This window comes from Anarrhichthys ocellatus, unplaced genomic scaffold, assembly GCF_004355925.1.
Source record: "Anarrhichthys ocellatus isolate YVR2014 unplaced genomic scaffold, GSC_Weel_1.0 scaffold26, whole genome shotgun sequence".
Taxonomy (NCBI): domain Eukaryota; kingdom Metazoa; phylum Chordata; class Actinopteri; order Perciformes; family Anarhichadidae; genus Anarrhichthys; species Anarrhichthys ocellatus.
This window is the reverse complement of record NW_022280056.1, coordinates 2,640,897-2,667,650: the sequence shown is the minus strand read 5'-3', so window position 1 is coordinate 2,667,650 and position 26,754 is coordinate 2,640,897. Positions and strand designations below refer to the sequence as shown.

Here is a 26,754-nt window from a genome sequence, read left to right as displayed (position 1 = left end):
TGATATCATTAGTTTTTGGTGTCTCTGGCCGCAGGCAAGAAGGAAGCCTCCAGATGGACAGGCAGGAATATTCTGACACCTATGTGGAAAAAAAGAGGATAGTCTGATGAGACTGAATCAGGGGGAGCTGACAAAAGAGAGCCCCAGGACATGTTTCACAGAGTCTTTCCTGTCACATGTCTACATGTCAACAGATTATGCTACATGCTCTCAGAGTTTGTCTTGGGTTAGTGGGGGAAAGGATCTCTGCTATCACACCTGTCAGCCACGCATTACAGAATATCAAATATAATGGAAAATATAGCCTGCAGCCTAGATTTAAATGTGAGAAGTTTACCATCAATTGAAGAACCTGGGTGAAAATGTTGACTTGTCCACGATGGGGTGCTAACATTTAGTGAACTGGTTACTGATGTATTACAGCATTCAAAATTAAGGACAAATCATAGAGTTTAAATACACGATTGGTACTGCTACTGAGCGGTGTTGACAGTAGGTGGTGTTTCTTAAGCATTTTGAACCAGACAAAGATTGTTAATTAAAAAAATTAAACACATATCAAGTCAAAAGAGGGCACTAACCATGGTACAAACGAAGAGTAACAAACACCTTTAACTTTATTTGCCTCAGAAAAACGTCAGAGAAGTTATTTACATTATTTATTTTTCAATTTCAGTGTTTAAAAATCAAGGCAGAGTGAGCACTCTTCATTAGCTCCACCCCTCTCTCTCTCTCTCGCTCTCTCTCGGGTGTTGCGTCACTTCCGCTTTCCTATTTCCGTACACAAACGCTCTACTGATGACGTGTACACTCCACTACCGTTAGCTGGCTAGCCAGCTAGCTTAGCCACCTGTCAGATTAACGGTGTAACGTGAATAGATTACGATCCCAACCGGGGGCGAGTCAACACATCGCTGAAGATGGAGACGCTTTACCACCAGACAAACAGGTGAGTGTGTTTCTGTTGTGTTGGGAACCGTTTACATTCTCAGCTAGCTGAGCTAGCTAGCTAATTAGCGGTGATTTAACTTTCATTCATAGTTACCTGTAGCACACGGATACCATCATATTGGGGGTTGTTGATCATTAAACTCTCCACACAGCAGATCGTTGACGTATTTAAATGTTTGTCAGGTTGTATTTTGGCATCATGTGTTGGTTCTCATCCACGTGACGTTTTATTTTGGATTAGGCAAATCCAGGAGGTGCAGTCGTATATGGGAGATCTGGAGAAGACGGATCGTGAGTCGGTACACTGTGAGTAGTGACGTTACATGATTTAAGCCACGTGACGCTGTGTTTGAATGGGTTCTTAACGTCTATACAGACTTCTTGTTATGGCTGCCTCTCTGATATATATAGTGACTGGAGGGGAGGTGGTGTCTCCCTGGCTGATTGTTTTGTTTTCTGAGGCTGGTGCCAGGACAGGAAGGAGCAGGGCTGGGTGCAGGGACACAAACTGGGAGGGCTACTTCTAGATAATGGTTTGGAGCCACTGAGCCAGGCAGTAGACACCCCCGATTCTCCTCCTCCCATTCCCACAATATGACATCAACGTGTGTTTTAACCCAGAGGAGGATGTAGCATTCTAAGCCTATACACTAACTAATAAGGGAGGGTCAGCAACCTGAAAACAAAAGTGAAGTTGGAAAAAGTAGTAAATCCTCAAACAGATGTGTTGCATTTAATAAGGACACATGTTTACCTGATCACTGCGTCTTCCTTCCTGTAATTACACCAAATGAATTCTCTCCTTTTTGTGTTCTTTAGTGTTGGAGAACGAGCTGCAGGCTAGAATCGACCAGATCTTCAACCAGTTGGAACGCCTCGAGATCTTGGCCAGCAAGGAACCACTGAACCGCCGGCAGAACGCCAAAGTGTGAGTTTGGAGTGAGTCAGTCAGTTGATGGTGACCCTAGAGCCCACCGAGCGGTGCAGGGGTGAGCCGTCATCTGATAAACGCAGAGGGTGTAGGACAGGAGACAGGCAGCTCTGTGAAAACATTTCCTCAGCAGCCACGTCATCACCAGCATTCCTGCTGCGTTGGGCAAAGACTCATTCTGAGCTGGGTAAACAGGCCTGAGGGGACACGGTGCACCCCGTCCCACATCGCTCCTCCGATCTCAGCGGAGCTCTAGTGGGGTCTGAGAGTGAAGCTGAGGACTGTGAGAGGCCCTTCATTCCAACCGCATGAGATCTGAGGGGAAAGAAATGCTCTCATCAGCCAGAGCAATTAGGAATCGTTAGAATTACGTATATGATGTGGTTCAATGATGCTTCACTTCACACTAAAGGTGAATCAACAGTTTAACTTTGTTCTTTGCTTTCCCTCAGGCGAGTGGACCAGCTGAAGTATGATGTCCAACACCTTCGGACCGCCCTGCAGAATTTCCAGCACCGACGCTACGCCAGAGAGGCCCAGGACCGAGACAGGGAGGAACTCATGAGCCGGACCTTCACGACCAACGTGAGTCCAGCGCACCTTTAAACGGAGTGTGAAGTGAACCGCGTGATAGTGTTGCTACAGAGCTCAGGTTCAGTCGTCTAATAAAAAGAGGGTTGGTACAAATGCGATAGCGCTCCGTGAACTCTGATTCTTTGTCTGGTTGACATGCTGGCTAGTTCATCAGAATAGAATGCAAATGTCTCAAGCTGAATAATGTGGAATAAAGAAAAAAAATGAACGTTTGTTTTTGTCCAATAGGACGCAGATACCTCCATCCCCATAGATGAGACCCTACAGTTGAACTCCAACTTGCACAACGCACACAGAGGCATGGATGACATCCTGGGCAGCGGCAGCGGCATCCTCAACGGTCTCAGAGACCAGAGATCTACTCTGAAGGTGTGTGCGCGCGATTTAATACAAGATCCCCAAATGAAAAATATCCTTCTGCAGAGCACATCACTCTTTATTTCTAGATAAAGGAACCAGTATGGAAGGTAAGGCTGTCATAGAAATGATATCAGTCAAATTCATCTTTGTCAATTGTGCGTTTTGTCTTTTTTTTGGCAAATAAATTTCCCCCAAAACACGAATGGAGAGAGTCTGTAACCATAATTGTACAAAAGCATGATTCATGAGTATTAATTCAAATGATAAGTATCACAGTTATCATCAGTAGCGGTACTTCACAACATCCCTGATAGAAAGGTACTTTCCCTGGACAGCTACGGGGTAAACTGTACATTCCCTGACCCGGTGTTCTGGTGTTCACCGATCACAATAGTCTTATTGTTGCTGTGCTCGTGTTCAGCTAGAGGGTGAGTCCTTGTTTCCAGGGAGGAGACGGTCTTCCTGGTTTTGCTCCGGGCCTCTTATCAGGGTGCGTCCGTGTTGATCAGCTTGTCTCGCCATGAGAAACCTCTGACGGAGCGGCGCGTCGGGGCAGGGTGTCGGCGCGCAACGTCTCCCAAAATCCGACAAATTAGGATTGAGATAATTACAATACGTTCATGTTATGCCTGCATTTTCCAAAACACTGAAGTGTACTCATGGCTGTTAATAACTTCATCTAACACGTTGATCTTCGCTCTGCACAGGGGACCCACAAGAAGATGCTGGATGTGGCCAACATGTTGGGGCTGTCGAACACGGTGATGCGACTGATAGAAAGGCGAGCCACCCAAGATAAGTTGATCATGATCGGAGGCATGCTGTTGACCTGCGTCTTCATGTTCCTGGTCATCAGATACCTGGGCTGACCCCTCCCACAGCGACGGCTGCGGATCAGTCGTGGACGTTTATGCAGCGCATCATCCCTCATGATATGAAAAGTGGCAGAATGGACTTAACATCAGATTTGAGTCTTCTTTTTATAAATCGTGCCATGAGTTTGTTTTCCACCATTTAAGTTATTTTGGGCACCTTTTGCAAAATGGTAAAGGTTGATAAAGACCTTAATAACAGTATTTTATTCCACTTGAAGCTCCAATAGAGCGTTGGACTTTGATAATAGATCTGCTGCTTTCCTTAGATTACTGCCACAAATCCAGAATCTACTTTATCAAAACCACTGAAACTGTAAATCTCTCGTGACTGGAGCCAAAATACTTCAAACTGATCTTTCTCAGCTTCTTCCTCCAGTGAACAGCTCTGTTTTGTATCTCAATCTTTCCGCGTCATTCTGCCTTGTTGGTTCATAGAGAAATACTCGCAATGCTCCGTGTTTCATTACAACTCAAGAATAGTCCCTAAAGAATCGCTTGTTTTCTGCGTTATGTGCATAACATGTGGCAACAAGGATCTGTTCGTAATAGTTAAACTAATTTCTCTTGGATTGAAGCTTCTGTCTAGTCTCACTATGTGAGTGACTTTAATTCTCTTAATAGAATAAAACATGTTTCATTTCCTGTGTGTGACTTCTTTAAATGGTTCTGTTCTGAAACTGAGGGGCGCTAACTCTGCTGCTCTTAGTTTCATGGTAACGAGGGCGCCATCTAGAGTTTAATTTAGTCCCTGACCCAACATATCATAGGAAGACACGCATGAACTCAAAGATTTTATTTGCTGAAACAGTAAGTTCTTAAAAAATACAGAGTTGCTACTGTTTGACAGATCACCATCTTTTCCATCTGAAGCGGGCTCATTTATAAACAAACGTGATAAAATAGGTACATGTGACCGCCTTCCTTCCAGCTCTTCATTCTGCTTTTTCCAAAAACCAAAACCTCTAGAATGTTAATAGGTTAATCTACAGCAGTTTTATTTACAAAATTACACAAAAGCAAAAACACAGCTCTTCTTTTGAAGAGCATTCTGGAAAATAATTTAAAAACAGAAAAATACAATTATTGCAGTATACTACAATCTTATTGTTACATGATGCAAACGCACCACCTCGATGTACAGATTTCAGTGCAATTTATTCAGGTGCACCCTCACCACAGGGAACATGAGCTCTGCCTCAGAGCATCAGGGATTCAAGCCCCCGACGTCACCCGAGAGAGGACCTTCTTATGTCATACCGATTTGTACACCATAGCTGTAATTTCATGTGGTCACCATTGGTGGGATTCTTCACATTACACACTGATATATGTACAAGTTACTGCATTACAAAGAGAGACTGAGGAGCCAATAGAGAGCAAGTAGTCATATGAAAACAAACTATCAGTAAATATAAGTACGTCTCTGAAGGTTACATTACAGAGTCGAAGCTGTTCGCTGAGCACGTACTCTTAACATGAAGTCAGCCGTTACGTCTCTTTGGCTGTCAGAATGAACAAAAACTGAATATTTTGTACGTGGAAAACAAAAAAAGAGACTCCAGTGGTTTCTCTGATTAATCACTGAAACACAAATACGTGTTGTTAATAGACCTCAAGCTGGAATAGAAACTAAAGTGTTGAGGAAGTCTTGTTAAATCTACCCCTCCGGTTTACAAATTTGGGGCAAAACATGAAAAAGAAAAATTCTCACAAGCCAGAAGAAAAAGTTGACGTCCATTTTGGACCCAACACAGGCAGCACCACTTTGTGGCTACAACGTCTGCGCTGTGCTGGCCGGTCAAAGGGAAGTTTATCGACAGCTGCCTGTCTCTCACTGCCTGCGTGTTGCTGCACAGACTTCATCTTAAAGTCCTGAACCAAGCCGGCTCAGGTGAAGTCTTTCTTCCAGTGGTTGGGTGCTGGGACTATACTCGTTCACTTGTATCATTACTCAGGAGCCGTGGTTGGGTGGGTGCTGGAGGTCCTGCCCTGAGAAGATTGGGTGTAGCAGTGGGTGGAGTTGGAGAGCCGCTGCTGCAGCAGCCTGAGAGGGCCGGGGTGAGAAAAGGGTGGGGTAGAGGGCTGCATGTGGTAGATGGTGGAGAGCTAAGGGACTGTGGTGGAGTGCAGACGCTGGGATAATATGGATAGGCTGACCAGAGAGGAAGGCTGTGTGGTGGGCAGGAATCAGCCCGGCGTGTTGTAGCTGGTGTCCCAGAGAGTGACCGAGGGAGTGGCTCAAATGAGACAGGGAGATGGGGGTAAGGTGGTGGTGCTGGGGAATGTGGTGGTGTACCTGGGCCAACTGGGCATGTGCAGGGTGTGGGTGGTGGGCGTGTGCCGGGTGGAGGCCCATGGCCGCAGCGGTGGCGGCATGGTGCTGCAGGATGGCGTGTTGCACCGTGGTGATCGACGTGCCGGACTGCATGGACATGGTGGGCTGCTGGATGTGGATCTGCTGCATGGCCTGGGGAGGGGGAGCCGGGACCATCTGGGCAGCTGCTGCGGCGGCGGCGGCGGCGGCTGCAGCTGCGGCGGGAAACTGCTTGACCTGCTTGGCCATGAGCTGCTGCTGGATGTGCTGCTGCGCCGCCTGCTGCAGCTTGCTGTATTTCTCCATTTCCTCCGGTGTGAACGTAATGGGCTGACTCTCTAGAGGAGCCAGTCCGTCCTCCTCTGCCTCCATGACTTCCTCCTCCAGGGTGGGCGGTGGGTAAGCAGGGTAGGCGTGCATTGGTGGCTGCTGCATTTCTGTCATGAGCGGGTCCATCATGGGATTTTGAGAGGGGTCCTGTCCCGGTTCTACTTGGTACTGGGGCATCGTCATGGAAGGGTCCTGTTCAAACAACGGATGGGGTTCTTGGTGCAGCTGGGCCTCTGGAGTGGGATGGGGTGCCTCCTCCTGCACCACTGTGACCTGTGGGGCCTCCTCCACCTTCTGGACCGGTGGAGCCGGAGGTGGTGGTGGAGGGGGGAACTCCCTGATGGGCTCTACCAGGATAACCTCTGGCTCAGAGCACTTCCCTGCTCCCGACTTCTCTCCCTCATTGGGTCGGGTCAGAGGAATCATCGGTTTCTTCGCAGCCTGCAGCTTACCAAAGAGCGGCAGCATGGCTTTGCTTCCCAGGGTCGGCGGTAGTTTGGGACCAAAGTATCCCTGTGGTGGGTCCTTGATCTTCAGCCCAGATTTTGTTCCTGTGGTAGAATCATTAGAGCTCTTCTTAGACTGAACCTTCTCCAGCAGCTGGCGAGCAGTGAGGCTGTTCTTCTGCTCCCCTGCATCCCGTGACCCTCCTGGCCTCAGAGACTGCGAGCTGGATGAATGATTGTTGCGGTTAAGGCCTCGCGACGAAGATGAACGTGGAGACTGGGAGCGGTAGATGCAAGAGCGGTTGAAGTCTTTGCGCTGTGCGTCGGTGTCTACTCGAGCCCTGGGGGCTCGTCGGCGAGACGAGCCTTTGGTGGAACTGGAGGAGCGGCTGGCGGAGCTGTGGCTGCGGCTGTAGCTGCGCCTCCAGGATCTCGCGCTGGTGCTGCGGCTCCAGCTGCTGGAGCTTCTGGAGCTGCTACGATGGTGCCGCCGGTGCCTCTTCCTGCGGCTGTAGCTGCGTGAACGTGAGCGGGAGTCTTCTGAGGAGGAAGAAGAGGACCGATGTCTCCTGGACCGTCTCCGTCCTCGGCTCCCCCTCCGCTCATACTCGGAGTCTGACGAGCGTTTGGAGTGCCTCCGTCTGCGACCCTCTTTGCTGTATTCGCTGTCGCTGTCCGAGTAGCTCCGGCGGCTGTAGGCGCTGCTGCCCGCCGAGGAGCGCTCGGAGCTGCTGGAGTACGAGTGACTGCGGGTGGTCTGGCCACGATGGCGTCGGCGACTGCTGCCCCGTCTCTCCCCCCGTCTCGAGGAGCGGCTGCAGGACCGGCGCGATTCCTCACTGTGGTGGCGCCGTTGTTCCCGAGGACTTGACCTGTGATGACGTGAGCGCTGAGCATTGGAGCCGCCTTCTTCTTCACTCTCGCTGCTGGGAGGTCTACCGGGACCGGGACTCTTTTGGGCCGAGGTGGAGCAGGAGGCACTTTGAGGTGCACTGGAGTCCGTCTTTCGCCGCTTGGCGCTGTGCTCCTCTGAGGAGTTGACCTTGTCGGTGCCTTTTCCGGCTCCTCCTTCCTCTGCTCCAGACTTGGAAGGCACTTCCTTAGCAGCACGTTTCCTCTTCCCCGACTCTACTCCTGTATTTCCTGTATTTCCCGTAGCCCCTCCCCCTCCAGTTGTCACCGTAACAGCTTTTTCTTCTGACTTTGGTTTCTCCTTTTCTTTCTCCTTTACTTTTTCCTTTTCCACCCCTGCTGCCTCTTCTTGATCCGGAGCCTTGTTTTTGCTTTTCTTCCGTTTGTGTTTTTTCTTCTTTTTGGGCTTCTCTTGCGTCGCCTCAGTCTCGCCCTCCGCATCGTCTTTGGCTCCCTTGTCTTTTCCTTTGCGTTTTGAGTGCTTTGCAGACTTCTTATGCTTCTTCTTTTTCTTTTTCTTCTTGGCGCTACTGCTGCCAGTTGCAAGCTTTTGCTCCTCACTTTCTGGTTGTCCGGGCTCTCCCGTCATCGTTGGCTTGTCTTTGTCAGCGCTGGTCCCAGCTTTATTAGTCTTATCTCCTTCAGCGGTGGAGGCAGCCAACTCTTTCCCCTTGTGATCAGATTCTTCACAAGGCTTTGAGGACTTTGCCGCTTTCCCGCCACGCACTCCTTTGTTGCGGGACAGCTTGAAGTCAAAGTAGAGCGGATTACAGCTGTAAGACAGGGAAGGCTGGGCTTTTGTGAACTCGAGGAGCTCAGAGGGCCACTGCAGGGTAGTGCTCTCATCTTTACTCAGGACTGGGAAGAAGGGACCTGTGGGGATTTTAGGACCTGAGTTGGAATCAGGAGCATCCTGTGTGCTCTCTGCTTTTTGTGGAGGTGAAGTGGGTACAATGGGAGCTGTATCTGCCTCTAACGAAGAGACATCCTCCATCTCTAATTTAGGCGATGGAGGAGCTGGCTCTGGGTCCGGGGGTGAAGTGATATTATCTTGTTCTTTTTCAGTCATGCACTCTGTGACGTCGGGTTCTGTCTGTTCAGGACTATCTTCAACCTTCTTCTTCTCCTCTTCTTCTTCCTCTTCCTCCTCTTCTCCATCTTCCTCCTCCTCCTCCTGCAGCTCTTCCTCTTCCACTTTGATCAGACACTGATCAGTGGCCTTCATGAACAACAAGAACTGGAAGTGAGGCTTTACCCGGCAGTGAGCCGGAGGTATGTAGTGATAGTACTCGGGCTCCTGTCCAGCATATCCTTCCTCTTTTTTCATCATCATCTTCAGTTTGTGGAGAGTGGAGGCTAAAGAGGCTCCGTCGTCAGGCTGCTGCACCTCCTCCGTCGTCGCCGCCGCCGCCACCACGATGACAGCGCTCTCTCCTCCTTCCCCTCCTTCTGATCCTGATCCTTCCTTCGGGCTGTTTGTGCTGCTGCCAGATGTCTCCTCTTGCCCTCCGGCCTTTTCTCCCTCCTGGCCCTCCTCTTCCTCCATAGCTTCCTCTCCATGATCTGCAAACACTGCAGCAACCGTCTCCAGCTTCACTGGGGCTTTCTTGGCGAAAGAGAAGGACACGCTGACTTTGGATGCTCCACTAGGTGTTGGGGAAGTGGCGCTGCTCTTCCCCAGAGAGAAGCTGATGGTTGGAGCTGGCTTTGGGGAAGTTTCCTCACTTTTGTCTGCAAAAGATCCTTCCAGGACACAGTCTGTTAGAGCCATGTTCTCAGGCGTCAGGTCGCCATCTTCTGACTTCTCTCCATCCACCGCAACTGTGGTAGGTTTGAACATGGGCCCACTTCCTGGAGTACTGAAACACAAACGCATGATAATGAGATGTGGCATCAGGACGTGATTGACCCTCTGCTAAGCCTCGTCTTCAGTATCAGGATTCAGTTTTATCAACTAAAAATAGACATTGAAGGAATTATTAAAGTATTTAACCGTCTTCATTTCGGGATCAAGGTCCTCTAGACAAGTCTAAATTCTATAATTTGACCTAGTGTGAGAGTGTTAGAATAATATATTAAATCTATATTTTTGGTTTTAATATGTGGTCTTTGTTGGACGGTGACCCTTCAAAACACAGCAGACATGCTATTGTGCTACAACCACAGATACATGTTCAAATCCAGCCAGCAGAGGGCAGTCCAGGAACAAATCCTTACCGGTCCTGTTGTTTCCTCTGCTCGGCCAGCTCATGCAGTCTGCGCAGCATCTTTTCATGCTTCTTCCCACCTTTACGGGTCCGGGATGAAACGTTGCGAGCAAACTCTCTCTGCTTGAGCTCTTTAAGCCGCTGCATTAGGATTAAAGACGGGGAGAAACAAAAACATCAGGATCTCTGCTCTCACAGGAAACAAAGACAACAGATCTCCATTAAGAGTGAACTGATCATCACAAGTACCTGCTTGTGAGCGTGGTCGTAAGAGTTGATGTGGTTGTCAAATTCCTGGTGTTTGGTGTACTGTTTGTCACATAGCTCACAGTAGAAATTGGCTCTCAGGTCTTCCAGAGCCTTTGCGATGGCTTTCTCCTTTTCCACCTGGTCCTGTTGTCGATAGGAAATACATGAAGGAACGAGTGAATGTGTTTTTAATTCCACTTTTTAGATCGTACTACAGCAGCCCTACCAGTATGCGTGATAGAACCAGCACTGACTCTCAGGATAACACACCACTGAAGGACCTCACCTTGTATTTCTGCCGCAGTTCTTCTGTGTCCTCCTTCTCCACTTCGAGCACTCTTCTCTTCTCTGTGGCGTCCTCTGCATAGTCCAGCTGAAATCAAAAGGGAGCGGTCCAACTTCATCTTATATTCCATTCATGGTTTTAGTAAACCGAGTGGACAAGCTGTTATGCCGTTGGCACATACGGGCTACCGGGGGTCCGATTGGTCCGTTTTGTGTTTCTGATGCCGACAGATTGCTTCAGTCCGACTGAAATCCTATTTAGTCAGTTGGCTGTATCAAAACAAGTCCATCTACGTAGCCGCATTAATGCAAAAGGGAGAATCCTCCCCAAGAGAGATGAATGATACTCGGCAGGAACTGAATTTCCAGGAACGTTTGCGTTCTGCAGGCGGCAGATGTGAAGCATCTGTGCGTTTATTGAGGCAGCAAGCGTTACTACATCTTATGATATCTCATGTCTGATGGGCTGTCCCATCTCTACGGTGTTTGTTGGGGGTCAGGGCTCTTTAACAGACGTCTTGACAAACCACCGTGCTTTGCGCTCAGGGTCACGTCGTAGCATTGAGACGTAACCGGCACCATGAATCTGTCTGACCGATTAACATTCGGCACCCATAAATTCATTCAGGTGAGTGCTCTGCTGGAAATCCGCCACGATCAGATGTGCGTGTCAGGCTGGTGAAGCATGATTGATCATTTCAGAGAATGCTTTTTACTGCTCAACAGACCGATGCTGCCGAGCTTTACACGACTCCAGCTGAACACTTGGCTCTGTGCACGCATGGTGCTCTGCAGCTCAGTTGTGTGTTTTCTGCCACAGATCTTCATGGATTTAAATCACCCAATAATTCTTACAGATCGTTTGGCATGTCAGCACTTGGGTGAATGATCAATGGTTGTGTGTTACCACACGTTCTTGATTTAAAATACCTCTCAGCAGTCGTTGCAGCGAACTAAGGTTGAAGAGGGTGAGAAAAAAGGTGAGACCTCAACTAAGAAAGGGTCCAACAAAAACACGATACTTATTTTCAGGTGATCATACACTAAAGAAAACTATTCTATTTCTGCTATTATATTCCCCGTTCATGCAACAAACTGTTCCTTTAAGCTGCTGGGTTTGGACAATTCAACAAATACATATCGATATCAGTGATTAGCTGAGTACATGTTATTTAATAGTCTGCCTCCAAAGAACAAGAGGGAAAACAAGACAAATAGGGAAAAGCTGCATGTAGTCTAGAGTCAGCATATTTTCACATCCGACTATGAATTAAGGGTTTTTTTCTGATCGAACCAGAGTTGTTGAAAGCAGTTAAACGATCCTTAAGCTAAGTTCAGTCATAGTTCTGAGAAAGAAACTTGAATTCACAAAGTGTACAGTTGTATTTTTTTGTTCCATCACAAAAATAGGTGCGAGTTACTTAGACAAAAAAAAGCTAAAAAGGACACTAATAATGTGTAGCAGGACATTAATAATGTGTAGCAGGACATTAAAGACCTGCCGGATGCTTCTACTACGTCCTCTTTAAGAATGATGTAACAAGCAATGGGGATCAAACAAACGGCGTCTTACCTCCATCTCCATGCGTCCCATCCCCATGACATCATATTTGAGGGTGATGGGCACGGGGTCGGTGCGTCCTGAGGGAAAAGAGACAGAGAGAGGACGAGGTGAGTCTCTGAGACGGGGACGGGGGGCCAGCTCGGAGACAGTCTGCTTTTAGAGCATAGGGTGCTGGGGTTAGAGAATTTTTGCCTTGAAGTGCAAAGAGACCAGAAAGCTACAGTGAACCAAACACCAGCCATTCTCACAGCTCACTGCAGCCACCAAGAGGAGACCAATTTATCGTTTAAGGTTCCTCACACTGGACCTGGCTGCTGATCTGCATTGTGATTGAGTCAAATTAGCTGCAACGATTAAGTGAGTGAAGGGGCAGCAGAGACGGATACAGTTCACTAGAAACAAGACGGTCAGCTTTGAGCCGATCTGTTTACTTATCTTTTCAGTGGGGTCGCACCGCCCACCACCCCTCCTCCACCCGCTCACTGCTGCAGTCCCAGAATGCCAAATTTACCAAGGACACTACAGCTTGAGGGGCTGCGTGTGTGTGTGTGTGAAGGGAGTTGCAACGGGCCGAGCATGGAGGCTGCCACTGCGACACCCTCCATGAGAGGAACAAAGCCTCCCGATGTTATCAGAGGCCTGTTGCATCATCTGGCTGACCCTTGCAAGCCCCTTCAACTGTCCCGAGTCCCAAATTTGCTCCCTTGTCTCCCCCCCCCCCCTCGTCATCATAACTAGAAGCTACAAAGTTATTTATTTTTCTACGTTACGTAAGCTGTGAAAAGAGCTGGATCGGAAGGAAATTAACTGTAGGAAAATAAACAAACCAAAGACAACCAAACAAACCAGAATGAAACATTAAAGATATATAAAAAAAAAAAAAAAATCAAAACTACTTTGGAGATTGACACAGAATTGCTTAATCCACTCAAATCAGCCAAACAAAGCAGAGAGAAAGACAGTCAAATTAAAAAAGGACAAGCACTGAACTACAGCAGAGTGACGTCACAGGCCAGGTATCGCCATGGTGACAGTGCAAGGGATGGGGATACTTACCTGGTAAAACATGGGGGGGGGGGGGGACAGACAGACAGGGGGGGGGGGGGGGGGCGGGGCTCAAAACAAAAAGGCACATAAATAATTTGGACTAGTTCTGCTGCTCCTGATGCCAGCCACAGACAATAATCAATCTCACGGATTGTCAATTCAGTTTGGTTTCAGTTTTTTTTTTCTTTTTTCTCCCACATATTTCAATTTGTTTTAAATTATTATTGTATGTATACCATTGGGCACATGGAATAACAAGCATTGGGCTTGAAAATATACAATTAAAGTGTAATTGCTGTGATGGATGAGCCGAGTCGGGCCACTGGTTTATTTATTTAATTAAATCCTTTGAGCCCAGAGACAGCATGTATAATGTACTAAATATGAATGCATTTAGAGGCTTTAATCTATGAATTTATGACTTTATATTGAGCTACTTCCTCCTACCTTCCTGGACGGAGGAAGGTAAGAATATTACTCAAAGCCAATATCTGTGTCATTCCTCCTCCGTGAGTAATTTAGTCATCACAGCCCAATGACATGTTCATTGTGAAATCATAGATGCATGGGCATTGGAACATGTATCGGCCTAGCTGGACTCTCAGTCCCACTGCAGTGTCCGTCAGCTGGAGAAGCCAGCTCTTTTATTTTGTGATTGCGTTGAGAGAACGGATTGTGCGATATCTACGTCTACTCTACAGCGGTAGAGAAGTGAAACCTTGGGTCTGTGTGTCAGCCACTGCAGTGGTCTGTCTGAACCGAGTCACGAGCCAGGCCCAGAATTACAGATTAATGAACAATTACAGTCATCCCAAACTATCACCAATCTTTAAACACAGTGACAATACTTCCACATTACCCATTCCAGTGGAAAAGAAAGGGACCAGACAAAAACAATGTGCATCTAAATCACAGGGTGTGAATCACAAGGTTTCAAAAAAACAAAAACAAAAAAAACTGAAAACAAACAAAATGACAACGTTCTAGAGTAAACATACGCATGATAATACACAAGCAGCAGAATGAGGACTAATACAGAGAGGATAGAAAGCCTATGTAGCATTGGTGCTCTGATGAGAGGAAAACAAAACAAATGGGAGAAATTAAAAGAAAATTAAAAAAACAATTCAATTGGGGGATAAAATAACATTTACCACTAAGTTTACCATCAGCACAACATGGGCAGGATCAAATCGCTGTAAAAAAGAAACACCAATTGGTTAAGCAGGAAGATTGAGGCACATAGAGAAGGGAGGGTGGGGTTGGGAGTGTGGTTTAGGGGGGTTTAATACCAGAGGGGCTTCAGTGTGTCACCCTTCACTCAGGGCTAGGTGCTTACAGGGGTCTCCTCTCACCACTCTCTCCCAACCACTCGTCCCCGTCCCCAGGCTCCTAGCCGGGCGTCGTCTCGACCACAATATGCCCCCAAGTTACCAAACTACCAACCCCCTTTACCAAGTCAGTAAAAACCTTCACTTTTTACCTTCACCGAGCAGAAACGATCAGAATCCCCATCAGTAGTGTCTGTGGAGGTGCTGTACTGCGTGATGCAATGATTTAAAAAAAATGTCTGATGGCATATTAACTCTGATAGGTAAAGCCAAAAAAGCCATAAATCAAAAGTAACATCTACTTTTTGATTTATATATATATATATATATATATATATATATATATATATATACATACATACATACATACATACACACACGCATGTCCAAAACCACTCTTCTCATTACAGTGGATTTAATAGTGAGTTCGCCATTTTGTTTGCCGCCCGAATGTATGGTGAGAATTATTATTATTACACCCTATAGTGGACTCAAAGTACCCACAATGCATCGTGAAGAATAGTGTACAACCGATGGTCACGAACCGAGAACTACGGACCATCGTGCATTGCATTGGCAGACGGTTGAGAGGAGAGAGAGAGAGAGCTTCACAACACAAACACCCACAAAGTATTTGGCAATTTAGAAAAATACGCCCCCACAATGACAATGACAGCATGTACCACTTTACCACTTCCTTTTTTCTGTTTCACAATAAAAGCCCGAGACATAAAAGCTGCATCACTACCGACCAGGGGGAAACTTAAATTCACTAATTTCGCTAAAATATGAAACTCAAGTAAATATCTAACATGTATTTAACACAAACATGCATGTCGGTATTTATCATGTATGTATTTATCATGTATGTATCGTGTATTTATCATGTATGTATCGTGTATTTATCGTGTATTTATCATGTATTTATCGTGTATTTATCATGTATGTATCGTGTATTTATCATGTATTTATCGTGTATTTATCATGCATGTATTGTGTATTTATCATGTATTTATCATGTATTTATCATGTACAGTTGTGTGAAAAAGTGTTTGCCCCCTTCCTGATTTCTTTGCATGTTTGTCACACTTAAATGTTTCAGATCATCAAACAAATTTAAATATCAGACAAAGATGACACAAGTAAACACAAAATGCAGTTTTTAAATGAAGGTTTTTATTATTAACGGGGAAAAAAATCCAAACCTACATGGCCCTGTGTGAAAAAGTGATTGTGCCCCCCCCCCCTGTTAAAACATAAATTAACTGTGGTTTATCACATCTTTGGAAAGCTGAGTTCAATTTCTCTAGCCACACCCAGGCCTGATTACTGCCACACCTGTTCTCAATCAAGAAATCACTTAAATAGGACCTGCCTGACAAAGTGAGGTAGACCAAAAGATCCTCAAAAGCTAGACATCATGCTGCGATCCAAAGAAATTCAGGAAGAAATGAGAAACAAAGTAATTGAGATCTATCAGTCTGGAAAAGGTTACAAAGCCATTTCTAAAGCTTTGGGACTCCAGCGAACCACAGTGAGAGCCATTATCCACAAATGGCGAAAACATGGAAAAGTGGTGAACCTTCCCAGGAGTGGCCGGCCGACCAAAATTACCCCAAGAGCGCAGCGACGACTCATCCAAGAGGTCACAAAAGACCCCAGAACAAGATCCAAAGAACTGCAGGCCTCACTTGCCTCAATTAAGGTCAGTGTTCATGACTCCACCATAAGAAAGAGACTGGGCAAAAATGGCCTGCATGGCAGAGTTCCAAGATGAAAACCACTGCTGAGCAAAAAGAACATAAAGGCTCGTCTCAGTTTTGCCAGAAAACATCTTGATGATCCCCAAGACTTTTGGGAAAATACTCTGTGGACTGACGAGACAAAAGTTGAACTTTTTGGAAGGTGTATGTCCCATTACATCTGGCGTAAAAGTAACACAGCATTTCAGAAAAGGAACATCATACCAACAGTAAAATATGTTGGTGGTAGTGTGATGGTCTGGGGCTGTTTTGCTGCTTCAGGACCTGGAAGACTTGCTGTGGTAAATGGAACCATGAATTCTGCTGTCTACCAAAAAATCCTGAAGGAGAATGTCCGGCCATCTGTTCGTGACCTCAAGCTGAAGCGCACTTGGGTTCTGCAGCAGGACAATGATCCAAAACACACCAGCAAGTCCACCTCTGAATGGCTTAAGAAAAACAAAATTAAGACTTTGGAGTGGCCTAGTCAAAGTCCCGACCTGAATCCGATTGAGATGCTGTGGCATGACCTTAAAAAGGCGGTTCATGCTCGAAAACCCTCCAATGTGGCTGAATTACAACAATTCTGCAAAGATGAGTGGGCCAAAATTCCTCTACAGCGCTGTAAAAGACTCATTGCCAGTTATCGCAAACACTTGATTGCAGTTGTTGCTGCTAAGGGCGGCCCGACCAGTTATTAGGTTTAGGGGGCAATCACTTTTTCACACAGGGCCATGTAGGTTTGGATTTTTTTCCCCCTTAATGATAAAAACCTTCATTTAAAAACTGCATTTTGTGTTTACTTGTGTTATCTTTGTCTAATATTTAAATTTGTTTGATCTGAAACATTTAAGTGTGACAAACATGCAAAAAAAATAAGAAATCAGGAAGGGGGCAAACAGTTTTTCACACAACTGTATGTATCGTGTATTTATCATGTATCGTGTATTTATCATGTATTTATCATGTATGGTCCAACAGACGTCGTCGATCCGGCACATTTTAATCGCGCGACAGCTATGACGTAATTAACGACACAGAGAAAATAGGCGAGTAGCGTCTGATTTCACTTTGCTGGTGAGCTCACTATGAAGTCCAACTAGACGTTCACCAGGAAGTAGTGAGTGAGTGAATGATTTGGGACACAGCTGTGGTTTAATATCTAGTCTGAGATGACAGACGCCTCTAGGGATAACCACCATTTTCCCCCTTTGAGCTTTTTTTTTGTTTTTCAACAAATCTCCCAGAGATTCTTTCATTTCCTCCTCGCTCGCCTACAGCCAGCAAGCTTGTTTAGGGATGTGCTCGACCCCGGAACAAGTGAACACATGACACACACATAAAATGTACCCGAGGAAAGAGCCAGCAAGGCTTTGAGCAGTGCTTAGAGTGGGGTCTGCTTTGCTAAGTGGCAGCAGGTTTTTACCAAAGTACACTTGGAAATGTCAACTGTGCACCCCGTCTGGAGCGTTACATTTCACTCTATGGTGTGAAAGTGGGAGTTCAGCGTGTTACCTCCAACACTGCTTAAAGCCCCAGGTGAGTGTGACGGTTTGAGGCAGGCAGGAGTTGCACCTCTGGGACAAACATGCTGTGCAGGAGGGGCAAAGAAACGGGGGGAGGAAGGGAGCGTTTAACCATGGGGACGGAGACAGTCGGGGGTGTAGAAGGGTGGTGAGATTCTCCCTGTAAGTTGACTCTATGGCCCGGTCAGTAACAGATACACACACATCTCAGTCCCACATAATGACCACAAACATACAAGTCTCACAGGTTTGGAGGTAGAAACAGGCAAACAAGCAGAGGGGGGGGAAACTTTGTCTACTCTGCAAGCCATTCAAAGTCTGAGCCGTGGTTACAGCCAATCAGATACCCGACAGCAGCAACGGAAACTCAAAGAGGAAACGATAAAAATATATACGTGGAGACGATGATTCTAAGGGATGTGATGGAATCATGGCTTCCTAAATCGACCTTGATTTAAAATGGATTTTTGTTCAAATCGAAGCACGTCATTCTCTTTGTGCAGATTGAAATAAAGGTTTAGTGATTATGAAGCAAAGAGGAGGAAGCTGACAGAGGCCATTAGCCTACGGTACACTGTAAAAGGGTGTTACAATGAGGTCAACTGCAGAGTGGGAGAAAGAAAACACACCCCCACACACACACACACACACACACACACACACACACTGACATACAGAGGGGATCCAACAAACCTTACCTAAAAAGGGGCAAAAGGACAAAAGAAGAATAAGAACAAAGTCAATACAGTGAAAAACTTAAAAAAGGGGACACAATGCTTTCACTTCAAAAATGTAAAAAAGAAAAAACCTTCTCTTCTTGCAAAGGAGGACAGGAAAGGAGAGGAAGATTATAATGATTATCCAGCACAGTTCAACGTGATTCAAGGGTGCAGTTGTGTTTGTGAGCCGACTCCTAAGTGCATTAAGCTAATTAGAGGAGAGATAGTGGGCTCCAGCAGTGGGCCGGTAATTCCTACAAAACAACTGGACACACTTTGCCGCAGTCTCATCTGCCCACAAAGCAGGATGCTTACATAACCACACATCAGCGGTGCCAGCGGCAGAAACAAGAGCACAATCAGCCCCTGCAACTTGCTCTCTCCTCCACACAAAGGCTCACATCCTTAGCACATCAAATAGATGCTGTTCAGCCGTTCAAGGCCAGATGGAAATGTACAACGATGCACACCAAATGCTCAGAAATGACTGCCATGTTGTTACTCTTCATACAGCCTGAATGAAGTGGCGTCCTGGTCTACTCTGGTCCCTGGCCATCGTCAGGCCGAGAATACCTAAGAGACGACACCAGGAGCCGAGGCCATATATGCACATGAAGTAGAGGTGCTCGGGCAGTCAGGGAGCAGCTCAACAGCTCACCCACACACGCAATAAACATTGAATCTCTAAATGTCTGAAAACACTATATCATGGCTCTCCGATCAGACAATGTGGAGAGCAGATATAAACAAAGATACGAGATATTTACAAGAAAAGCCGGCCCGTCGGACTGTTTCCCCACCGAGGTAAATAAATCTGTTTCCACCAGAGACGCTGAAACAGATACGTTTCTTCTTCCTCCTCTTTTGATCAGCAAACAACGAAATTAAGCACCACAGCAATAATCGGGTAAAGTGAGGACACGTCTAAGCACCCCCACACACAGTTTTCTGCACATCTCAATACCTGAACCACAAACACGAGGACGGCACGGACTGCTCAGTAACCTAACTATGTTTCCTACAAATTGAAAACCAGCACAACACGGATAACTTGTGTCTTTAGATCTACCCTGTGAATTTAAGCTACTCACTTAATTTACTAGCTCAGCATCGGTCGTTATATGTTCATGTGTAAGACTAACTTGTCTTGAGTTTGGGCGTGTGCTTGAAACGGTCCGTTTCTCGTTAAAATGTCCGATATTGAGCATGCTACAGCTGGGTTTCAATGCACTCGAGCAACAAAGAAATGAAAAGGATGACAGTGACAGCGTGAGAGTTATAGGAATGAAAGAAGTGAGATTAAAATGGTATGGGCTGAGAGGATAGAGAAAAAAAACTCGGCGGGGGAGGAAAGACAAAAACAAATACCAGAAATTATGCGCAAAAAACAAGCTGTAATCTTAGCAAACTGCAAGGACACGTTGGGCTGCCAGCGATGGCATCACTCACGGACAATGCTATTCATCACCCTCTGTGGAGAAAGAGCAGGGAGGGGTGAGGCCATGAGGAGGGAGTTACAAAAGTAAGAACGAAAGGGAGGATAATAAAGATGAAGAGAGAGGGCGAGGAGACAGGAAGAGGCTCGGTGGAAACAGGCCAGGCTCTGCACCACTGCCTCTGAGCCAACGAGCACACAGCAGGGTTCAGCTAATGAGGCGCTGACGTTAGCCAAGACCAGCCCACACACTCGGCTCAGCCCGCAGCGAGTCAATATCAACCGTCCATCCATCTACAGACGTCTTCAGGATGAAAGCCCTGTACAGCTTATGGAGTTAATTCATCGTGCAGAGCTTACGGAGCATTTTCCTGCTAACGCTTTCACTAAAAGAGACGGCAATCCTTGATCGTGCAATAAAAAAAATTTTTTTTAACAAAAGGGAGAAAACTTCTAGTGTACAGATCATATTAATAGATTACAGTAAATGTTATACAGACTCTAGAGATTTGCACAGATTGCAAGTCTTGTAAAACCTTAAGACACAATGCAAACAGACCTAAATCCAGACAGTCTTGTGTGTCTTGGTTCTGGATGGGGTCCAATGTCATTTCCACAGGAGCCTGTTCTGTTAATTGCAAATACAACCGGCCCAGACAAGATGCGAGAGAGGTCTCGTACTTTGCATTCCTGCAAAGAGACAACCACTGGCTAACACGTCTGCTGGTTTGTGCTTCCAGAGTAAAACATGTGCTCTTCGTTATCACTTCTGCATCAGCGCCCCGATACAGAATCAACAGACTGTGCCTCAGAAGAGGAGCAGCATTTAGCTCCCGTAACCACGATATAAACCCGGCAACGTCAGCTGATCAGTTGGTTTGTAACAGAGTAAGATCTGGAGAAGGTACGAGACAGCAATCCAAGTCCATAGCCACTTTTTCTCTAAGCTTGTTGGCTAGAACAACTGGAAGTAAATTGTGTTTTTGACAGGGGGGGGGGGGGGGGCTAACTTTAATCTGAATTGCTGTAAACTAAATGCGTAATTTAAAGATAAATAAACACCTCACTCCTATCTCCAAACCCCCCAGGATCCCTGCCCTCAGTCTGAATCCTTTACAAGGCCTCTGGATCATTCTCCTCCCTATTATAAGTACGAGGGAACAGCAGCACGAGAGCGACAGGAACAATTGGAATGACGTTTGTTTAAATCAAATTTACCCAGCAACAGACACAAAGGGAAAGATCAGAGGAAGAAAGAGAAAAGAAAAGCTGCCGATACAAAAAAATAAAAACCTGGAAATGTGAGGGGGAAAGACAATGACAGCGTTGTGGCCAAGTTCCACCAGCACACATTGAACGTAGGTGTACAGAAGAGGGATTCCTTACCCTGCATGGATTTGCCAAGACCTTGCCCCAACTTCCAGCCATGTTTCTGAAGCAGCTTGTGTCCGATGTTATCCTAGCAGAGAGAACAGAGGAGAAAAAAACCAAAAATATTCCAATAATAAGAGGAGCATTTCCCCGTTCGGGTACTGATCAAAAAACAAAACAAAACAAAACACACTTAAAATCACACTATCATCATCAGCACAACCACCACCACCACCATCATCATTATCGTCATCCACATCACCTACAGCGTGTAACAGTGTCTTCCAGCACAAGGAGTGGTGGGGGGTAGGGGGGTAGGGGGGGGGGGGGGGGGGGTGTGGGGGGGTTTTCCCCCCACCAATGGATACATGAGGCTATGTGTAGCCTGGAATCTACAGGACAACCTCCTACAATGAGAGTTCAGATTTACTTTTTAAAGCATTTTTTTATGTTTTTTGGGATGATTAAAATAACACATCAAGTCACATCCACTAACTTGAGAAGTTAGGAGGAGTGGGAGGAAGGAGGGGACAATATATGTATCACACACGCATACATATATGAACCACTACAGAGCAAGGTCTCTGGCACACGTATAGAAAAAAGTGACACGGAAACACGGAAATCTTGCAATTAACAAAACGAGGACCAGAAACTCCAAGCTTGCTGTGATTCCGTATTCATGACAAGGGGAGCACCATGAAACATATGCAGCTATCACAAAAAATAAATAAATATATATATAGCGAGAGGAAGAGAGAAGTGGAGCTAGTGGGCCTTGGATTACCATTACAAGGCCCAGGGTGGACAGAGTGTGCACGCGTGAAGGGATGTGTGGGTGTGCAGGTGAAAAAGAGGGAGACATTGTGTGCATGTAGCCCCATTCCATGTGCTACAAACGGCTATTGTGCAAGTTTTTGGACACCTCAAGCGTCTCTGGTCTGTCATCAATGGCCTGGTCCAAACCATGTGCACACTTTTGATTTAAAATCATTATTAAGACACCACCGATGCCTCTAGTTTGAACATTCTCAAAGATATCATTAGTATTCTTCAAGTAGAAATCATACTTTACAGACCGTCACCAAACTGGAAGGTCATTTTTTGCTGCTAGGATGAGGTAAAATAACCGACGTTTTCTGCTTTTCTTTCAATACTAAATGATTGCTTTGACAAAGTACACAAACACTGTACGTGTGGAGAAGTTAAGGCGATGGACGACACATCACAGAGGCGGAGTGCTAGAACATGCACAACAGAATCTCTCTGGGGCCAAATGTACACGTCTGAGACCATTATATCACCAGTATGAGTCAGCAAGGAAACGAAAACATTAAGTGAAATGCAAGACCGTCCCACCACTACACACTACGGTACATCCTCAAGCACAAATAAACAGGGAACAATGAGAGCTCTTAATAAGCAGTGTGGGTGTTGTTTTTCTGTTGTGATTATAACTATTCCAGGCTTGTCTAACATTCACCAGAGTGCTGCATTCTACCAAAAAACAAACAAACATACAAACCCAAAAAATAAAAAAAAGGATATTTATAATCACAAAGAGATCGACTTTCACAAACAGAAAGTGAAGGGGTTGGAACAAAACAGCATGCGGCTTTTTGTTAAAGAGCTTTAACAAAAAGGATTCGTCGGTGTTAGTAGCGCACTGTGAATGGTACACATACAGAAGGGTGGGGGGGTGGAACAAAAACTTTCAACTGGTGTTAGTTTCAGGTGGATCAGGCACAGAGAGGAAGGTGATGGCTCAACAGGGCTCAGTTCTCTTTGACAGGACAGGACGGGGGGGGCAGGCTGAGCCAGGGTGGAGGTCACTTTGTGGGGGGGTGGAGGTGAGCTGGGCTTGAATGGGTTAGTGCATGTGAAGGGGAGCGGTAGTCACACACACAGCACGCACTGCATCTCCGCTGCATCTCCGCCAACAAGGCCTTGTTTGAAGTTTCTTTTCCTTTTGGTTCAGAACAAACTGTTGCCTTCATTTGCCCCATTTAATATCTCTCTGGAAGGGAAAAGTATGTCAGTTGTAAAAAAACAAAAACTGATCACTATCACGGTGACTGGAATAAATCTATCCAAAACATCTGGCTGATGCTTGCCTCCAGAGAGAGAGAGAGGCTAAACAGCTTCACTTCCTGTTTTTTTTCCCCCTTCTCCATTTCATGGATGTATGAGCTGTGACTGGCAGATCCCTTCCGCTGTGAGAAGAGATAAGAAAGGAATCTGTGCTGGGCCTCACGTGGTGGAGACGACCTCCCTGTGTCCACTCATAACCGGGACATTAAAGACTATTTAACGTCCATTAAAGGCCACTGTAACGTCCCAGAGACGTCCAGGCTGTATGGCTGATAGTGTGTGTTGCCTCCTGCCTGGTGGACAACGTATCCCCTGAAATCCACTGTGGAGGAAAACACTGCAGAATGTGCTGCAGTGAAAGCCTCCCCTCCCACCTGGGTATGCTTCTGTCCCTTACTGCAGCATTATGCTGCAACACTCATCGTGAGCATTTATATTGATTTGGGGGATTAGCTGATCTATGAGGCTTGGAGAAAGAAGGACAATAAAACGCGCCCTAAAGTCCTGCTAGCTGACCCAGGGCTTTGTAAGGAAATGGCCTGAAAGCTTAGAGAACATAAGCTCCTACCTTAAATTAAACCCAATTCCTCTTCCAATTCTCTTTTTCATCTCAGTAAGATTAAAATAAATATTAAAAACAAGAAGGGCAGGTTGGCAACAGTCGCAACTGCAGACACTAATAAAGAGATTAGTTTAAAAATGGGCTCGGTAAAGGTTAGATGCCGGAGATGAGGCGCAGGCTGCGTGTTGACCCAACAGATGAGTGCACCAAAAGAAGAGACAGACAGATGAAAGCAACGACGGCGAGTCCAACAGCAGTGCAAGTGGAGTGAAGGCATTTCCATACGAACCTGGCTTTAAAATACTGGGCTGTCAAAAAAACAGTCACACGTGACACAACGTAAGAAACCGGCCAAACGCTTTCAACTGCAATTCTGCTAGCTTCTCTAAGTTCTTACAAATGCAAAACATCTCTCTCTGCTCTTAAACAAACATAACACTGTATACAAACAGAAAAAAGGTAGGCATGTCAATAAATCCACCAACTGACTGTTAACACAGGAGAAAGGAAAATAGAAAATGTTATCCAAACAAAAGAGATCTACGAGAAGGGATGGTTGGGGGTTTTATTTGGCAGAAAGAATATGGGTAAGAAGTGATATGCAGGGGACCCCATCTAGAGACCTCAGAGGATTCAGGAGCCAGATGGCTTCAGTCTATGCAGCCATGTGCACAGTGTGTTTGTGTAAACAGGCGTATTAATCCACGTCAGTGACTGAACCTAAATTAACCCAAATGACATTTTATGTACTCTCCTTTGGATGACACATGTTCACATGTTCTGAGAAGATAACCGAGACAAACCCTTGAGGGGGTTACCCATAGTCCTCCCTCGTGTCCGAGGAAAGTATTTTGGCGAGTGCTGGTGGAGGACATGGCCCCTCATTAACCTTTGCAGCTCCCTCGTGTGTGCTGCTCTGCACATTCCTGTAGTGATGCAGGTGTGAGTAAATGGAAACAACTGTCTCAGTGCATCAAGAACCAAAACGACAAAAACAGAAGGCTCCTAATTGCCGGTGTATGGAGATGAAGTGTGGAAGTGTCAGATTGAACGTGAGGGGATTCAGCGTCTCATACGTGATTGGAGGGGGGGGGGGATGACAGAAGCAGAGTCCAAGTAGTAAAAATGTTTAAATATAACAACTTAAAAACACATACTTACCTCAATTCTGAAGGCCCAAATCATCAAGCGGACGTTTATCAAAGTTAATCAAAGTCGGAAGGAGGTCTCCAGCGTAAACAGAGACCGCTAACACTCGCATTCCCATTGAAGCAAGGTGGTCAGGCAAGGTGCCGACTTTAAAGGGAACATTTGGAGGGCCTCAGCAATGACCTAAATTCAGTGACAGCTGGTGCACTACTATCCTAAGAAGTCTCCTTTCTGTGACATGTCTTGCTGTGGTCTGTGTAGCGGTGCGTCTTAGATTTGTGGTGTGTATGTTTGGCGTCTGTGGCTCTGAGGCTGCCCGCTGCATATCGCTCTGGGACCGGGTCGGGAGGGGGAGGAGGGAAGGTTGGAAGGGGGGGAAGAGGACGAGGGAGGGATGAGTCTGGGAGGAAAATCGTAGTAGTGATTAGGACAGACTGTTGAGATATAATAGTACTGAATGCTACCAAGTTAACACATGCAATGCAAAAACAATGTTAGAGAGAAAGAGCAAAGGCCAAAAAGGGGGAAAGACAGAAAGAGAAAAAAGATCCCAATAAAGTACCACAGACCTCTAGCTGCCTATAGATCACACACAGAGTGGCGGGGGAGGGGCTCCGAGCAGCTGGGCTCAAGCATTCACGAGCAGATCACGGATGTAACGCGTGTTCAGGTTCAAGAGGCCTCTAACAGCACGGTCACATACTATGTGTTTTAACATTTCATGTAAATCATCGTCGAGGCCCTTGGCTAGCATGTTGGAACATGCTGCCTTTCAAAGAGGAGCCGTGTCCTTTGTGTCATGAAGCACCTGATGTGACGACAGGTGAGACCAAATCCTCTAAAGTTATCTTCAGGTTAACAGTTTTAAAATCGGTGGCAAACCTTCGTGGTTACTTGCCTGTGGATGAAAAGTCTGCCACCTTCTTTACCTTCCAAAGAGACTGGTGTGCGTGTTGTTTTGTTTCTACGGATTTGTGAAGAGCTGTGTCATGCTGCAGCGTGGCCCTCAGCGCCCCTCCACAAATAATAGCGCAGGAGCTAAAGAGCCACTCAAGCCAGGTGAGCAGGCCACCACCCACCCACACAGTAGGATGTTTGTGTGCCTGGGACAAAGTACGTAAAACAAAGCTCATCCAGGACGTAACATTGTAATGTTCTTGGTTCTCTAGCTTTAGAAAGCACATGTTCAGGCTACAAATATGATCATAAAGTGTCAAAAATACGTATATGTGTTTTTCCTTTCAAGTAGGACTTGTGAATTTTAATATAGTCAGCGAGGAGGACTATTTTTCCTGCTGCTGCTGCTTAAAAACACAAGAATGTTTTTAATATTTATATATTCAAATGTAAAAACATACTTTAAGTTGTTAGTCTAATCAATTATTCATTTAATTTTTGTTAGCATGCTGTTTTAGTTCTTCTATAATTCTATCTATGATACCAATCATTTACTTTGGTTTAGTTGTGCTGCTAATGAGTCACATCATTTGTTTAAATAGAACTCTAACTGATGAAAAACATGTATTTTTTATTTGATAAGCTTTTAATGATTGACCTATTATTGGTCATTACCATGGCTGACGACTGATTAAGTTATATAATGCTTCCGTTTCAGATTGGGAAAACTACTCTATTATTTTTGATTTATGCTTGGTTGCTGATCATCCATAGCGTTGAGCAGAGGTGAGCGACACTGTGTAGGGAAGAGGAGGTTGGGCCGGCTCACCACAGTGCTTCAGAGACAGGGGGGGGGGGGTGGTGAT

The 26,754-nt window shown here is 45.9% G+C and overlaps 2 protein-coding genes and 1 long non-coding RNA gene across 7 annotated transcripts in view; 1 reads left to right on the top strand and 2 right to left on the bottom strand.

Annotated features, from left to right (window-relative positions):
- Positions 1 to 2,516, bottom strand: LOC116391416 (uncharacterized). The gene is made up of 3 exons (XR_004213248.1): positions 1,706 to 2,516; positions 1,046 to 1,226; positions 1 to 79 (listed from the first exon to the last, which is right to left on the bottom strand). It is a non-coding gene; the product is annotated as an uncharacterized LOC116391416 (long non-coding RNA).
- gosr2 (golgi SNAP receptor complex member 2) lies at positions 788 to 4,973 on the top strand. The gene is made up of 6 exons (XM_031861981.1): positions 788 to 949; positions 1,193 to 1,257; positions 1,771 to 1,879; positions 2,335 to 2,467; positions 2,705 to 2,845; positions 3,544 to 4,973. Exons 1-6 carry the CDS (start codon positions 921 to 923, stop codon positions 3,703 to 3,705), a joined length of 639 nt encoding a protein of 212 aa, XP_031717841.1. The 5' UTR covers positions 788 to 920; the 3' UTR covers positions 3,706 to 4,973.
- Positions 4,490 to 26,754, bottom strand: part of gpatch8 (G patch domain containing 8) — a 28,005-nt gene continuing 5,740 nt past the window's right edge. For 2 of the 5 annotated variants that reach the window (XM_031861977.1, XM_031861978.1), the window contains exons 3-9: positions 24,132 to 24,150; positions 21,205 to 21,277; positions 12,028 to 12,095; positions 10,456 to 10,542; positions 10,170 to 10,313; positions 9,931 to 10,061; positions 4,490 to 9,572 (exon numbers count right to left, since the gene is read on the bottom strand). In XM_031861977.1, coding sequence (XP_031717837.1) covers positions 5,663 to 9,572; positions 9,931 to 10,061; positions 10,170 to 10,313; positions 10,456 to 10,542; positions 12,028 to 12,095; positions 21,205 to 21,211 — 4,347 coding nt within the window. In that variant the 5' untranslated portion in view covers positions 21,212 to 21,277; positions 24,132 to 24,150 and the 3' untranslated portion in view covers positions 4,490 to 5,662. Of the gene's footprint in view, positions 9,573 to 9,930; positions 10,062 to 10,169; positions 10,314 to 10,455; positions 10,543 to 12,027; positions 12,096 to 14,219; positions 14,262 to 21,204; positions 21,278 to 24,131; positions 24,151 to 26,754 lie in introns of all 5 variants that reach the window. The other 3 variants (XM_031861976.1, XM_031861979.1, XM_031861980.1) reach the window with 2 other exon arrangements.

Bases quoted from the DNA above. Each gene is read 5' to 3' on its own strand.
- gosr2 (XM_031861981.1), top strand. From the start codon at position 921: ATGGAGACGCTTTACCACCAGACAAACAG. The intron at 950-1,192 runs GTGAGTGTGTTT...ATTTTGGATTAG, and splicing joins CTTTACCACCAGACAAACAG to GCAAATCCAGGAGGTGCAGT. The intron at 1,258-1,770 runs GTGAGTAGTGAC...TGTGTTCTTTAG, and splicing joins GGATCGTGAGTCGGTACACT to TGTTGGAGAACGAGCTGCAG.